This window comes from Panulirus ornatus, chromosome 16, assembly GCF_036320965.1.
Source record: "Panulirus ornatus isolate Po-2019 chromosome 16, ASM3632096v1, whole genome shotgun sequence".
NCBI classification, from domain to species: Eukaryota; Metazoa; Arthropoda; class Malacostraca; order Decapoda; family Palinuridae; genus Panulirus; species Panulirus ornatus.
The window spans coordinates 40724718-40743025 of NC_092239.1; the positions used below are offsets into that span (position 1 = coordinate 40724718).

General features: G+C 40.3%; 1 protein-coding gene across 1 annotated transcript in view; it reads right to left on the bottom strand.

The window, feature by feature from the left end:
- The window catches only part of Prosap (SH3 and multiple ankyrin repeat domains prosap), a 1027613-nt gene that overhangs the window by 148736 nt on the left and 860569 nt on the right, over nt 1-18308 (bottom strand). The window contains 1 exon segment of the mRNA XM_071671621.1: nt 14980-15105. Within this exon segment, the coding sequence (XP_071527722.1) occupies nt 14980-15105 (126 nt within the window).

The window sequence follows — 18308 nt, forward strand, 5'->3', positions numbered from 1 at the left end:
TTCATAATCATTTCAGTATCATCTGTAAATGATAATACAAAAATGTGACTCATGTTCATAACAATGTTACAGATAAAAATCAGGAACAGGATGGGTGCAAGTACAGTTCCTTGGGCAAACGAGCTTTTAACACTGGAGGCACTGGAAATAACCAGGTTTAGGTGTAGTGATCTGTTCGTTAAAAGCTGTGTCTCCATCCTCCATTTTTTCCAGTTATTTCCATCTTAAATATTTTATGTGCTATGACACTTACGGTCACATCTATCAAATGATTTTGTTAAGTATGCATAGATAACATCAGCATTTGGCTTGCACTCCAGAGATACTACAATCTTTTCATAGTGGTCAAGCAACTGAGAGGCCAAACCTTTTGCCTTGAAAACATTTTGCAATCGAATATCCATAAAGTCAATCAATTTACCTTGAAGGACTCTCCTGAAGATTCTAAAAACATGCAATGTCAGTGCTATTGGTCAGTAGTTATTTTGGCATTGCTTTGCATCCCCCTTTGTCGAGAAGAGTGATTGTCACTTTGATGCTACACTTTTTCTCCAGGGATTAAATGTTCATATAAGAGTTGTTTTGAATTTCTTTATGAAGTCAAAGTTCAAGGACTCTTACTCTGGGGCAGAATACATATGGATGTTCTTAATGGCCCCCTTGAAGTCCTTTGGCAAGATGGTGATATCTGCTTTGTGGGGCATAACTGTTTAGGAAGAAATCAGGTGAGTCATATTTCTAAGGTGGTTTTTGGCTCAATAAGCACTTTATGTCTTTTTTCATAGACTATCTCATTCATTTCCTTGCAGTTATCTGAGAAAGTACCCTCTTCTCTTTTGAGGAGGCCAATGGAGTTACTGGTCCTTGATACAAGTTTTACATATATGTAAAACTTGTATGAAGGACCATTAACTTTTACATATATGTAAAAGTATTTTGAGTTACTTTTCATTTCATCCATAGCTCTTTTTCTCTTACTTTTCCTGTCTCATATGATATTCTGAGTTTATGGCGTATGTCCAGCAGTTCATTTGATAGGTGTTCTCTCCTTGCTGAGTGAGCTGTGGCTTTTTAGGAGTGCAATTCTTTATTGTCTCTTATATCAGATTTGTCATTCTTGTTCTACTCTAGACCTTTTGACAATGCCTTCTTTTCATTGGTATATGTCAGTTGCATGTTTGGAGTCCTAAAGTGGTCATGTCTTCAACCCACTGCACCTCTGTTTCGGTACTCAGCAGTGTTTCTCATTATGCCAAAGATATCTCATTAAGTCATCCCATATTATCCACTTGCTGTTAAAACTGAAATTTTTTAATATACCTCCATGGTCACATGCATTTTCACCTTTGTTTATACTTCAACTGAGTGTGATTAAAGTACAGTAAACTTTTATCCATAATTCAAGATATAAAAATGTTCAACCCAATGCAAGTTTTTAAATTTTGGTTGTCAATCTACCACCAATATCTGAAAAAATTGAAAAAAGATATACATAAAAATAGTTCAAATTGCATGCACACCATGATGCAGCCATTAGCACACTCACCACCAGGTATTTGTGGTGCTGTGATCATTTACCATCTCCCATGTGTTTTCCTACTGTCAGCTGGCTTTGCACATTTGTGTATTTTGTGCACATTTGATTACTACTGTAGCCAATAACCCCTTTCAAACATCATCAGAAATTGCCAGACAGCTCTTTGAAGCTGTCTATAATTTGCCCAAAGCATAAGAGGAATGTTTTCATCCTTGAAAAGAAGATGGAGTTGTGCAAGAGGTTGACCAAGGCGAGTCCAAGGTGGCACTTACTAAGAACTTTATCACTGCCATGATGACTATTCACATCATCAAGCAGCACAAGAAGATCAAGACATTTAGTAGTGCTTATTTGCTTACATATATCAGCATTTCCTCTAAGCAAAATGTTTACAAATAGGTAAAATATTCTTAAATGTGTTAGCGGTAGAATATGTACCAAAACTGCACTTATCATTGTTGTATGTGGTTCTATGCTACTTGTGCGATTTGGGTATACCTGCTACTGTGATTTTCCTTCATCCCACAGTGATTGTATTTACAAATATTGCATCCAAACATTCAGCAACATCTTATCCCCCCCCTAAACCAGCAATAAAATGGATGAGATCCTCCTTGACCTTTAACACAAAACCAGATATCTTTATGAAGCACTGACACTGTTGATGGAGTGTCAGCATGGTAGAAAGTGTACGAAAACCTAAGTTAGTGTTGGTAGGTGAAGTAAGCATGAGTCATGGATGGAGTACATCACATTTCCCCTAGAGTGCCAGTCTTGCAGTTACTATCATTGTGCATGGATCTGTGCTACTTGTGCATTTGGGTATAACAGCTAATGTGATTTTCTTGCAACCTGCTGGGTTTTTGTTTCCATGCCTTAGTAACTATCCATACAGTAGTATTTCCTGACTTCCTCTATAATCATGTCAATGCCTATGGAGCTTGCTAGATCTGTCACCATTTCAGCACTTCCTATTTCTGCCCATATGTCTGAGTTTGGGGTGGCAGTATTATGCAAAATTTTGCTACAACACAGAACAAGGAAAATGACTTCATAAAATTTTCCCTAATAGCTCCAGATTTACATGGAATATCTCTGAATATAAGGAGGGGAATATCTGCAGAACATATCCAATGTATAGGATCTACCAGAAAAGCACTTCTAATTGCTCTAATTTTGTTACAGTTCATACTGGTGCATGTGAAGTGAATCTTGCTGACAAGATTTGCAAGAGATTTTTTATGACTGCTCAGAGAGGTCCTGCATTTATTTCTTCAATATATATTTTACTCCCCATTTGTAACATCAGTCTATATTCTCTACTGTTCTTTCACTCCCTCCTTTATCCAATTCTTACTTTCTCCTCTGTTTGTATATCTATACCATCAGGAGATGTTGGTGGTAGGAGATAGTGACATGATTTATTGCTGCTTTAGAATGTTAGGTGAGCTTCCCTTCTTCATGCATTTAACTTCAGTACATTGATAAACTATATTGTTATAAAGCTATGTTAACTGATTCACACACTAACATACTTCATATATTTTTCCATATATCTTCAGTGTTCTCCCTCATGTTTAGTTACCAATTTGAGTTGGGAGCTCATCTAGTATTCCAGTATGTCACTTTTCTCCCTCAGTATCTATACCCTCCTTTATTTTCTCTTTAGTATATCAATTAACATCTTTTCTTTCACTCTCTCCTTTATCTGCTTTCTACCTTTCCATTTGTTTATTCATAACCTCACACTTTGAGGGCCAATAGCAGATAATATTGGTGGGAGATAGCTAGGGGATGTATTGCCAATTTATACTGATTTTCACCTCATTCATTTCATCTCCCAGTACAGCTTATAAACACGGACATTTATTATACAATGAAAATTTACCAAACTTGCCTTCTAACAGGCTTTATTGTTAATGCCCCTTTTAATAAAAACTTTATATTTCTTCTATCTGGCATCAGTCAAGTGCTCATGGCACTCACCTATTATCCTCACTTCCTTCCATGATCATCTATTCTACTTTTTCCCTTGAAATATCTCTTTTCTCACTGTTCTAATGACTATTTTTCCTCTCTTCATTTATCTACTTCAGTAAATCGACTGTCGTCTTTCTTCCCTTCATAAATACTATCTCATAAGGTTTACCAACTATAAAAAGAAACATTTTTTCTCTCCATACATCTTATTTGAAGAAAAAATCATCACACTCATCTTCTTAAACTACCTGTTATAGACATCAGTGGCTCGTTTATTCACAGTGTAGGGTCTTACTGCATAGCTTTCCTTGTGGTTGGGTATTGCCTTCTACTGGTGTGTTGCCACATATGTTCTCTTTTTTTTCCTCTCTATCTTTTAGTTTCCACTACAAGAACTGTATAATATTTCACAGAACTTGTGCTTTACTAATGCAACATGTCTAAAATTCCTTTTATATTCAATTTGAAACTGCTGATGTATGAACCATATTGCCATGGCATCACCTGGGAAAACTCTTAAAAGAATTTTCCATGTGCTGGCAGGCTGGCACTGAATTCATTCAATGTATACCTTTAATCTTTTTGTTTACTGTTACATCACTTGAGAAATTTGACTATGATTAGCATAACCAGATCACCAAAGCCAAAGTGGAAATTTAGGCCTACACTTTGTCCCAAGTTCTATTAATTTTCAGCACAGTAAACTCGCATCCAAACCGTACACTCTCACATGTCCAAACCCTACACTTTTAAACGTCCACACCCTACACTCATACTTCTCTCCAGCTCTCCCTATCTGACTTCAGTAATGTTTTTGACCTTTCCATGTTCTACAGGTATTATTTTGGCCATCTCTCTTGCGAGGTGTCTGCACGAGTCCCTGCCACCAAGGCTTGGAGGTGTGACATGCATTTGGTATTTGCTTCCCACAGTTTCTGTGAGGATTGACCATTATGATGCTGACTTCTTTCTTTGAACAATCAAGCTGTGGACCTCTCTCTTCTCTCTCTCTCCTCTTGTCTTTCTCTCACCTTATAACCTTTCCACTTTAAGAATCATATCTATAAACACATGAGCTGTTAGTAGTTCTTTTATTCTTTTTCTTATCCTATGTCATTTATAATCAAATGGCCATGTAATGGACAGGTTTTGCCCATGCCATATCAAGTACAAAAAACCACATCACAAATGCCTGCCACACACCCCTTGTAGTACACACCCCTGGTAGTACATACCCATGCCACACAACCCTGGCAGTAAATGCCACTGGCTATGATATTTGCAATGCATTACCTAACAGTCTAACTTCTTCAACTTGGCTGTACATTCTTATGCCCCACAACCATGACAGTACACAGCTATGCAATGTAACCCTAGTGGTACAGAACACCTTGGCATTTCATCCCCAGCCTAAAAGTATACACCACTGACCACCACAACCCTAGCACTACAAATCCCTGCTACACAACCCTACCAGTATATACCACTAATGACCATCCTTGCCACTTGACCCTGGCTACATAGTCTACTGATAGCCATCCTTACCACACAATCATGGCAACATACACCAATGACTACCACCTCTCTGACAAAACTCTTATAGCACACAACATTGGCCATTGCCCATGGTGGTACATGCCACTGGTAACCTCCCATCATGCAATCTTGGTGGAATATACTACTAGGTAACATCAGTGCCATACTATCCTGGCAGTACATATTACTGATTATGAATCCTACCACAATACTTTGGTGGTGCAAACAACTTAACCCACTATTCCTACCACACATCCCTGACATTACAAATCACTGGCTGCCATTCTTGTGACACATCTTTGACAAATACATCGGTCACACAACCCTGATGTTACACATCACTGGCCACCATTCCTGCCACACAACCCCAATGGTACATACCACTGGAAACCAGTCCTGCTGCAAAATTCTGATGTTAGCACTGGCTACCATTTCTCTCACACAACCAAAGTGACACACATAACTCCACTAACACCCTTGGTAGTATACACAAATGGCCAGTGCCTCTGCCACACAATCTTGATGGTACACTGCACAGGCCACATCCCTTGTAACACAGTCTTGGTGGTATATATCACTGGCCACCAGCACTGTTACACAATCCTAATGGAATATGTCACTGACCACCTACCTTACCAAAAAAGCAACCCTGGTGTTACACAATATTGGTCACCAACCCTACCAAACAGTTATAGCAGTTTACTTCATTGGTCATTGCCCCTGCTGCACAGGAGAGAAAAAATGCAGACTAGTCAAAAGGCAAAAAATGGAAGATGTCAACTAAGGTAAGAGGACACACCGTCCCCATCAGTGCTACAAAGAGGTCAGGAATATAATGAATTGGTAATCTTTGACTTAAAGTATTGTACAAGGTAAAGTGCTAGAATGTAAGGACCATATAAGGGAAAATGCACCTGATATTGTTGGAGTTTTGGGAGGAAAGCATACTAAAGAAACAATATCTCATCTTTCCTGTTCAGAGGTTTACATGGTTCAGAGGGTAACATGATAGTAAGGAAGACAGAGAAGACAAAGAAGGAGAACTGGTTATCCTAACAAGTTTCAGGAAATAGTAGCCGGACCATTCAAACAGTACATAATGGATAGGGTAACTGTAAGAAAGAAGTATATAATGATGCTGATATACAATCCTCCAAAGAATTTCAATTATCCAGATCAATTATACAATTACGGCAACAAGATAGCAATCAGGAAGGTATATGAAGAAGTAAAACATACACTTCTTTAAGAAGGTTAAGTGCCAACAATGGGGGATTTCAATTATGAGAAGATAGACTGTAATGATTTGGATTCTCATGGCAACAAGGAATCATGGACACACAAGTTCCAAGAAAGTCTACAGGAAAATTTCCTATACCAGAATGTCAATCAACATACTAGGATGAGACTACAGATAAAGAAGATCCTTGAGTGCAAGGAATTCCCCAAGAAGCTCACTAAGAAGGAGAAAGCAGTTTGGTACATATTTGTCGCACTGGTTCAGGGCTTCCTGGGCAATCACAAGGCCAAAAACTATGTGGAGCTGCTTGAGACTATGGAGAAGAACTGCAGCAAAATGGGCTGCAGGATGTCCCTCAAAGTCCATATCCTTGACACTCATCTTGTTAAATTTAAGAACATGGGAGCGTATTTGGAGGAGAAAGGTGAGCACTTCCACTGGGATATACTGGACTTTGAACACCACTAACAAGGAACATATATCAAGAACATGATGGCAGAATTATAAGAACATGATGGGAGATTATATTTGGGGTCTGATTCATGAAAGTGACTTATATTATAATCATAAATTTCAAAAAATTACTCACTTGTAAATCTTTAGGGATCACTTTTGTTTAACATCAGAGTTAAAAGCATGTTAATTTTGCTTCAAAAGTTGTTGTTTTTCTGACTTTATGTGAAAAAATGTGTAAATTTGCCTGTTGTCCAACTGGAAGTAGGTAAATACTAAAATATCACTGTCCTAGTTACAAAAGCAAAGTTTGTAGGGAATAATAGCCTTTTTCTCTACTTTTTACACATAAGCAATGAGAAAATAACGCTTACTACCCAGGAAAAAAAATTGTTACACAACGAATTATCAATACCATTAACACATATGAGAAAAAGAACCAGTCCAAAGGCGGATCATTATGGCACTCCCCTTGTCACATCTAACCATTTTGGGGCTTGATCATTAATCACAACTCTGTTAACAGTCAGTCAGCCAATTTCCTATCCATCAAAATGCAACCCCATCAGTACAATGTGACATTTGTTGCTGGTAGCCTCTGATAAAGAACCTTATTAAATGTATTTTGAAAATCCAGATAAATGATGTCGCCTGCTTTATTTTCACCACACATTGATTTTACCATAAAAATTGATCAAATTTATCACACATAAGTGATTTCGTCAGTATCATGCTGAGAGTCTTTCGTTAAGTGATGGTCCTCTAAATGATTCACAATTCTATCTCAGATGATGTTTTCCATAGGTTTTCCAACCACAGACATTAAACTAATTGGTTGATAATTCCTGCGCAATGATTATTACCTTTCTTGAATATCGGTGTTACACTGGCAAACTTCCAATAAAATTTCCATAACAGTGCAATTTCTCCATACAACATGGTGCTCCTTCTCAGCTTCTCTCTTGCTGGCTATTGAGCCTGATGGAGCAGAGGGTACAGAGGTGCCTTCTTTTTTACTATTCTGTTTCTACCACAAATCAGGATATGAATGCAAATATGTTCGTCAAGGACCATCAAGTCTCCTGTTACACTAATCAACAGGTAAAAAATTTTGTAAATGAAAGTAGCTAATCTTAACAAATTTTGGGGTGCTGAGCATGATTATGACACTATTAACTTTTAACTGGCTCTAGTCTTGAAGATAAGTGATGAGTCCTTCTATTACAATTTGCACAGGTTTAGGCATTGAGCAGTTTTAAAGCAAAACTTGGCAGTCATGAGCATGGGAAGCAGATGATACAATCAACAATTAAATATTACATCACCTTACTTGGTACTTATAATTTCCCTCAACAAAATCACCCATTAAACACATGTCATACTTGTTTTCTGAAGTCCTTTTTCATACCCCAATGTTTCTATTCATGTCATGCAGTTGTTATTTCAAGATGGAGCTGCCTGAAATACTGTAATCAGAATGCAAGTATATAATAGATCATGAAGGTTCTTGAATGGATCTTTGATAAATATGTAAACATTCTTAAAAGCTTCGGAGAACACATCTTTTTTGACATGAGAAGACAGGATGGTGTCTTCCTACTGAATCATGCCCAGCAATACCCCTGCAGCCATGGTGTAGAGAAAGGATGGGATCTTCCCATCATAAACATGACCAGCAAAAGCATTATCCCAGAACCAGTCTTTGTATGTAGTTGGTGTACTATTCTATATAAAATGATATTTTAGTATTTCATTTTCTTTTACCGTAAGAGAACTTTTGAAACCTTTTAACAGTTTTAAGCTCTTGCTATTCCATTTCACATATATTTTCCAAAATCAGTCAAGAACCCTCATTTACTTTCAGATAAGCTTAGCTTGGTTATCATTTAACCTACATTTCCCCTCCAGGCAGTCCCTAGCGTAGGCATTCCTGCATAATATCTAAGCCAGACAGTTTCGGATGGAAGTTTCTAGCCTTTAACAGTAACTCCCTCCCTGCTATATATATATATATATATATATATATATATATATATATATATATATATATATATATATATTTCATTTTTTTTTATTTTGCTTTGTCGCTGTCTCCCGCGTTTGCGAGGTTGCGCAAGGAAACAGACGAAAGAAATGGCACAACCCACCCCCATACACAATGTACACACACACACGCCCACAAACGCAAATATACATACCTATACATCTCAATGTACACATATATATACACACACAGACACATACATATATATCCATGCACACAATTCACACTGTCTGCCCCTATTCATTCCCATCGCCACCTCCCCACACATGGAATACCATCCCCCTCCCCCCTCATGTGTGCGAGGTAGCACTAGGAAAAGACAACAAAGGCCCCATTCGTTCACACTCAGTCTCCAGCTGTCACGCAATAATGCCCGAAACCACAGCTCCCTTTCCACATCCAGGCCCCACACAACTTTCCATGGTTTACCCCAGATGCTTCACATGCCCTGATTCAATCCACTGACAGCACGTCAACCCCGGTATACCACATCGATCCAATTCACTCTATTCCTTGCCCGCCTTTTATCCTCCTGCATGTTCAGGCCCCGATCACACAAAATCTTTTTCACTCCATCTTTCCACCTCCAATTTGGTCTCCCACTTCTCCTCGTTCCCTCCACCTCCGACACATATATCCTCTTGGTCAATCTTTCCTCACTCATTCTCTCCATGTGACCAAACCATTTCAAAACACCCTCCTCTGCTCTCTCAACCACGCTCTTTTTATTTCCACACATCTCTCTTACCCTTACATTACTTACTCGATCAAACCACCTCACACCACACATTGTCCTCAAACATCTCATTTCCAGCACATCCACCCTCCTGTGCACAACTCTATCCATAGCCCATGTCTCGCAACCATACAACATTGTTGGAACCACTATTCCTTCAAACATACCCATTTTTGCTTTCTGAGATAATGTTCTCGACTTCCACACATTCTTCAAGGCTCCCAGGATTTTCGCCCCCTCCCCCACCCTATGATTCACTTCCGCTTCCATGGTTCCATCCGCTGCCAGATCCACTCCCAGATATCTAAAACACTTTACTTCCTCCAGTTTTTCTCCATTCAAACTTACCTCCCAATTAACTTGACCCTCAACCCTACTGTACCTAATAACCTTGCTCTTATTCACATTTACTCTTAACTTTCTTCTTTCACACACTTTACCAAACTCAGTCACCAGCTTCTGCAGTTTCTCACATGAATCAGCCACCAGCGCTGTATCATCAGCGAACAACAACTGACTCACTTCCCAAGCTCTCTCATTCACAACAGACTTCATACTTGCCCCTCTTTCCAAAACTCTTGCATTCACCTCCCTAACAACCCCATCCATAAACAAATTAAAACAACCATGGAGACATCACACACCCCTGCCGCAAACCTACACTCACTGAGAACCAATCACTTTCCTCTCTTCCTACACGTACACATGCCTTACATCCTCGATAAAAACTTTTCACTGCTTCTGACAACTTGCCTCCCACACCATATATTCTTAATACCTTCCACAGAGCATCTCTATCAACTCTATCATATGCCTTCTCCAGATCCATAAATGCTACATACAAATCCATTTGCTTTTCTAAGTATTTCTCACATACATTCTTCAAAGCAAACACCTGATCCACACATCCTCTACCACTTCTGAAACCACACTGCTCTTCCCCAATCTGATGTTCTGTACATGCCTTCACCCTCTCAATCAATACCCTCCCATATAATTTACCAGGAATACTCAACAAACTTATACCTCTGTAATTTGAGCACTCACTCTTATTCCCTTTGCCTTTGTACAATGGCACTATACACGCATTCTGCCAATCCTCAGGCACCTCACCATGAGTCATACATACATTAAATAACCTTACCAACCAGTCGACAATACAGTCACCCCCTTTTTTACTAAATTCCACTGCAATACCATCCAAACCTGCTGCCTTGCTGGCTTTCATCTTCCGCAAAGCTTTTACTACCTCTTCTCTGTTTACCAAATCATTTTCCCTAACCCTCTCACTTTGCACACCACCTCGACCAAAACACCCTATATCTGCCACTCTATCATCAAACACATTCAACAAACCTTCAAAATACTTACTCCATCTCCTTCTCACATCACCACTACTTGTTATCACCTCCCCATTTGCGCCCTTCACTGAAGTTCCCATTTGCTCCATTGTCTTACGCACTTTATTTACCTCCTTCCAGAACATCTTTTTATTCTCCCTAAAATTTAATGATACTCTCTCACCCCAACTCTCATTTGCCCTCTTTTTCACCTCTTGCAGCTTTCTCTTGACCTCCTGTCTCTTTCTTTTATACATCTCCCACTCAATTGCATTTTTTCCCTGCAAAAATCGTCCAAATGCCTCTCTCTTCTCTTTCACTAATAATCTTACTTCCTCATCCCACCACTCACTACCCTTTCTAATCAACCCACCTCCCACTCTTCTCATGCCACAAGCATCTTTTGCGCAATCCATCACTGATTCCCTAAATACATCCCATTCCTCCCCCACTCCCCTTACTTCCATTGTTCTCACCTTTTTCCATTCTGTACTCAGTCTCTCCTGGTACTTCCTCACACAAGTCTCCTTCCTAAGCTCACTTACTCTCACCACCCTCTTCACTCCAACATTCACTCTTCTTTTCTGAAAATATATATATATATATATATATATATATATATATATATATATATTTTTTTTTTTTTTTTTTTTTATACCTCGTCGCTGTCTCCCGCGGTTGCGAGGTAGCGCAAGGAAACAGACGAAAGAAATGGCCCAACCCCCCCATACACATGTACATACACACGTCCACACACGCAAATATACATACCTACACAGCTTTCCATGGTTTACCCCGGACGCTTCACATGCCTTGATTCAATCCACTGACAGCACGTCAGCCCCGGTATACCACATCGCTCCAATTCACTCTGTTCCTTGCCCTCCTTTCACCCTCCTGCATGTTCAGGCCTCGATCACACAAAATCTTTTTCACTCCATCTTTCCACCTCCAATTTGGTCTCCCACTTCTCGTTCCCTCCACCTCCGACACATATATCCTCTTGGTCAATCTTTCCTCACTCATTCTCTCCATGTGCCCAAACCATTTCAAAACACCCTCTTCTGCTCTCTCAACCATGCTCTTTTTATTTCCACACATCTCTCTTACCCTTACATTACTTACTCGATCAAACCACCTCACAGCACACATTGTCCTCAAACATCTCATTTCCAGCACATCCATCCTCCTGCGCACAACTCTATCCATAGCCCACGCCTCGCAACCATACAGTATTGTTGGAACCACTATATATATATATATATATATATATATAATTCTTTTTTTTTTTGCTTTGTCGCTGTCTCCCGCGTCTGCGAGGTAGCGCAAGGAAACAGACGAAAGAAATGGCCCAACCCACCCCCATACACATGTATGTACACACGTCCACACACGCAAATATACATACCTACACAGCTTTCCATGGTTTACCCCAGACGCCTCACATGCCCCGATTCAATCCACTGACAGCACGTCAACCCCGGTATACCACATCGCTCCAATTCACTCTATTCCTTGCCCTCCTTTCACCCTCCTGCATGTTCAGGCCCCGATCACACAAAATCTTTTTCACTCCATCTTTCCACCTCCAATTTGGTCTCCCTCTTCTCCTCGTTCCCTCCACCTCCGACACATATATCCTCTTGGTCAATCTTTCCTCACTCATTCTCTCCATGTGCCCAAACCATTTCAAAACACCCTCTTCTGCTCTCTCAACCATGCTCTTTTTATTTCCACACATCTCTCTTACCTTTACGTTACTTACTCGATCAAACCACCTCACACCACACATTGTCCTCAAACATCTCATTTCCAGCACATCCATCCTCCTGCGCACAACTCTATCCATAGCCCACGCCTCGCAACCATACAACATTGTTGGAACCCCTATTCCTTCAAACATACCCATTTTTGCTTTCCGAGATAATGTTCTCGACTTCCACACATTCTTCAAGGCTCCCAGAATTTTCGCCCCCTCCCCCACCCTATGATCCACTTCCGCTTCCATGGTTCCATTCGCTGCCAGATCCACTCCCAGATATCTAAAACACTTCACTTCCTCCAGTTTTTCTCCATTCAAACTCACCTCCCAACTGACTTGACCCTCAACCCTACTGTACCTAATAACCTTGCTCTTATTCACATTTACTCTTAACTTTCTTCTTTCACACACTTTACCAAACTCAGTCACCAGCTTCTGCAGTTTCTCACATGAATCAGCCACCAGCGCTGTATATATATATATATATATATATATTTTTTTTTTTTTTTATACTTTGTCGCTGTCTCCCGCGTTTGCGAGGTAGCGCAAGGAAACAGACGAAAGAAATGGCCCAACCCCCCCCCATACACATGTATATACATACGTCCACACACGCAAATATACATACCTACACAGCTTTCCATGGTTTACCCCAGACGCTTCACATGCCTTGATTCAATCCACTGACAGCACGTCAACCCCGGTATACCACATCGCTCCAATTCACTCTATTCCTTTCCCTCCTTTCACCCTCCTGCATGTTCAGGCCCCGATCACACAAAATCTTTTTCACTCCATCTTTCCACCTCCAATTTGGTCTCCCTCTTCTCCTTGCTCCCTCCACCTCCGACACATATATCCTCTTGGTCAATCTTTCCTCACTCATCCTCTCCATGTGCCCAAACCACTTCAAAACACCCTCTTCTGCTCTCTCAACCACGCTCTTTTTATTTCCACACATCTCTCTTACCCTTACGTTACTCACTCAATCAAACCACCTCACACCACACATTGTCCTCAAACATCTCATTTCCAGCACATCCATCCTCCTGCGCACAACTCTATCCATAGCCCACGCCTCGCAACCATACAACATTGTTGGAACCACTATTCCTTCAAACATACCCATTTTTGCTTTCCGAGATAATGTTCTCGACTTCCACACATTCTTCAAGGCCCCCAGAATTTTCGCCCCCTCCCCCACCCTATGATCCACTTCCGCTTCCATGGTTCCATCTGCTGCCAGATCCACTCCCAGATATCTAAAACACTTCACTTCCTCCAGTTTTTCTCCATTCAAACTCACCTCCCAATTGACTTGACCCTCAACCCTACTGTACCTAATAACCTTGCTCTTATTCACATTTACTCTTAACTTTCTTCTTTCACACACTTTACCAAACTCAGTCACCAGCTTCTGCAGTTTCTCACATGAATCAGCCACCAGCGCTGTATCATCAGCGAACAACAACTGACTCACTTCCCATATATATATATATATATATATATATATATATATATATATATATTATCCCTGGGGATAGGGGAGAAAGAATACTTTCCATGTATTCCCTGCGTGTCGTAAAAGGCGACTAAAAGGGAAGGGAGCGGGGGGCTGGAAATCCTCCCCTCTCATTTTTTTTTAATTTTCCAAAAGAAGGAACAGAGAAGGGGGCCAGGTGAGGATATTCCTTCAAAGGCCCAGTCCTCTGTTCTTAACGCTACCTCGCTAATTGCGGGAAATGGCGAATAGTATGAAAGATATATATATATATATATATATATATATATATATATATATATATATATATATATATATATATATATTTTTTTTTTCAAACTATTCGCCATTTCCCGCGTTAGCGAGGTAGCGTTAAGAACAGAGGGCTAGGCCTTTTTTGGAATATCCTCACCTAGCCCCCTCTGTTCCTTCTTTTGCAAAATTAAAAAAAAAAAAAAAAAAAAAAAAAAAAACGAGAGGGGAGGATTTCCAGCCCCCCCGCTCCCTCCCCTTTTAGTCGCCTTCTACGACACGCAGGGAATACGTGGGAAGTATTCTTAATCCCCTATCCCCAGGGATAAATATATATATATATATATATATATATATATATATATATATATATATATATATATATATATATCCTCTAAGGCCCAGTCCTCTGTTCTTAACGCTACCTCGCAAATGCGGGAAATGGCGAATCGTATGAAAAAAAAAATATATATATATATATATATATATATATATATATATATATATATATATATATATATATATATATATATATGTCAGACAACCCCTGGAGTTAGCACCTGGCAGCCAGTGCAGGTGCCTGGGTTCCATCACTCACCTCTAGGTATCCGACGGGTGTGGGCAGAGGGTAATCTCCCAGTGGCCGCTCCTCATCCAGAAACTTACCCGCACGACCATTCTGGGGCGGGCAAAAGAGTCCGTAGTTGAAGCTCTCTCGTAGTTCCTGCCGTAGACATAAGATGTTCATCAGACTCGTAGTAATGGCACAATCCAGATTCATGTCCATCAGTGATAATAGGCAGGTGGCATAGGGTATGGAGAAGGTAAGAATATGCTCCAATTCTGATGAAAGGAGAATGAGGCTAGAGGCATTATAATGCTGAAGCCATTGACTCCAGTCACAGCCTTTACAAATTCAGGAATATTGGTAAAAGAAAGAAAAAAAATCTGTTATAAATGAAAAGATCCTAAGAAAATGGAAAAAACATGAATGAGGCAGATTGTTGGAAAATCAAACAGTCTATGTAAGGCGTTTTACTTCATAACTGAGAGGAGGCAAATAAAAAGGCACAAACTTGAGTTCATAAAGCTGAAGAGTTAAAACTAAATTAATTCAAGTTGGCATGGGGAATATAAAACGCTTCAAGCTGAAAGGGTGATCAAGTATTATAAATAACTTGTGTAAGACGAGAGAACAAATGAGAACATCGGTGAAGGGGGCAGGTTTGGAAGTATTAATGGGTATTGATGAAGTAAGAAAGGGATGAAGTGAGTATTTTGAAGGTTTGTAGAATGTGTTTGATGACAGAGTGGCAGATATAGGGCATTTTGGTAATTGTGGTTTGGTTAACAGAGAAGAGGTAGTGAAAGCTTTGCAGTAGAATTTATCAAGAAAGGGGGTGACTGTGTTGTTGATTGGTTAGTAATGACATTCGATGTATGTATAGACCATTGTGAAATGCCTGCGGATTGGCAGAATGCATGCATTATGCCATCGTACAAAGGCAAAGGTGAGTGTTCAAACTACAGAGGCATAAGTTTGTTGAGTATTCCTGAGAAATTATATGGGAGGGTATTGATTGAGAGAGTGAAGGGCATGTACAGAGCATGAGATTGGGGAAGAGCATTGTGGTTTCAGAAATGGTAGAGGTTGAGTGGATCAGGTGTTTGCTTTGAAGAATGTGTGTGAGAAATATTAAGAACAGATGGATTTGTACATAGCATTTATGGATCTGGAGAAGGCATATGATAGGGTTGACAGAAATGCTTTGTGGAAAGTCTTTAGAGTATATGGCATGAGAGGTAAGTTATTAGAAACAGTGAAAAGTTCTTACCAAGGATGTATATGCATGAAAAGGAAGAGAGGAGAGTGATTGGTTCCCAGCGAATGTTGGTCTGTGGCAGGGGTGTGTGATGTCCCCATGGTTGTTCATTTCTTGTATGGATGGGGTGTTTAGGGAGGTGAATTCAAGAGTTTTGGAGAGAGGGGCGAGTATGCAGTCCACTGGGGATGAAAGGGCCTTGGAAGCGAGTCAGTTGTTGTTCACTGATGATACAGCTCCGGTGGCTGATTCAAGTGTGAAACTGCAGAAGCTGGTGACTGAGTTTGGAAAAGTGTGTGAAAGGAGAAATTTGAGAGTAAATGTGAATAAGAGTAAGGTTATTAGGTTCAATAGGGTTGAGGGACAAGTTAATTGGGATGTAAGTTTGAATGAAGAAAAATTGAAGGAAGCGAACTGTTTTAAATATCTGGGAATGGACTTAGCAGCAAATGGAACCATAGAAGCAGAAGTGAGTCACAGGGTAGGGGAGGGGGCACAGATTCTGGGAGCAATGAAGAATGTGTGGAAGGAGAGAACATTATCTTGGAGAGCAAAATTGGGTATGTTTGAAGGAATAGTAGTTCCATCAATGTTATATGGTTGCGAGGCATGGGCTATAGATAGGGTTGTATGAAGGAGGTTGAATGTGTTGGAAAAGCAATGTTTGAGTACAATATGTGGTGTGAGGTGGTTTGATTGAGTTGGTGATGAAAGGGTGAGAGATATGTGTGGAAATAAAAAGTGTAAGGTTGAGAGAGCAGAAGAGGGTGTGTTGAAATGGTTTGGACATATGGAGAGAATGAGTGAGTACTGACAAAGAGGATATATGTGTCAGAGGTGGAGGGAACAAGGAGAAGCAGGAGACCAAATTGGAGGTGGAAGGATGTAGAGGCTTGCCAGGAATAGAGGGCATTGGAATGATGTGGTATACCGGAGTTGACTTGCTGCCAATGGACTGAACCAGGACATGTGAAACATCTAAGGTAAACCATGGAAAGGTCTGTGGTACCTGGATGTGGATAGGAAGCTATGGGTTTGGTAAAATTACATATGACAGCTAGAGACTGAATGTGAATGAATGTGGCCTTTTTTGTCTGTTTTTCAGGTGCTACCTCACTGAAGCAGGGGGTAATGATGCTCTTTCTTGTGGGACAGGGTAGCACCAGGAATGGATGAAGGAAAGCAAGTATGACTAAGTACATGTGTATATATGTATATGGAAGGATGGAGAGAAAAAGATTTTGAGAGAACATACAGGAGGGTGAGAAGCACGCAAGGAATAGAGGGCATTGGAACGATGTGGTATACCAGGGTCGACTTGCTACCAATGGACTGAACCAGGGTATGTGAAATGTCTGGGGTAAACCATGCAAAGGTCTGTGGGGCCTGGAGGTGGATAGGGAGCTGTGGTTTTAGTGCATTATACATGACAGCTAGAGATTGAGTGTGAATGAATGTGGCCTTTTTTGTCTGTTTTCCAGGCGCTACCTCACCGAAACAGGGGGTAGTGATGCTGTTTCGTGTGGGACGGGGTAGCGCCAGGAATGGATGAAGGCAAGCAAGAATGACTATGTACATGAGTATATATGTATATTTCTGTGTATATGTATGCATATGTATATAAGCTGATTTATATTTCATTTATATCTATTCATTATACTTAGTCGCTGTCTCCCACGTTAGCGAGGTAGCGCAAGGAAACAGATGAAAGAATGGCCCAACCCACCCAAATACACATGTATACACATAAGCGCCCACACACGCACATATATGTACCTATACATTTCAACGTATACATACATATACATACACAAACATATACATATATACACATGTACACATCCACACTTGCTGCCTTCATCTATTCCCGTCGCCACCCCTCTACACATGATATGGCATCCCCCTCCCCCTGTGCGCGTGCTAGGTAGCACTAGGAAAAGACAACAAAGGCCACATTCGTTCACACTCAGTCTCTAGCTGTCATATGTAATGCACCGAAACCACAGCTCTCTTTCCACATTCAGGCCCCACAAAACTTTCCATGGTTTACCCCAGATGCTTCATATACCCTGGTTCAATCCGCTGACAGCACGTCGACCTCCAT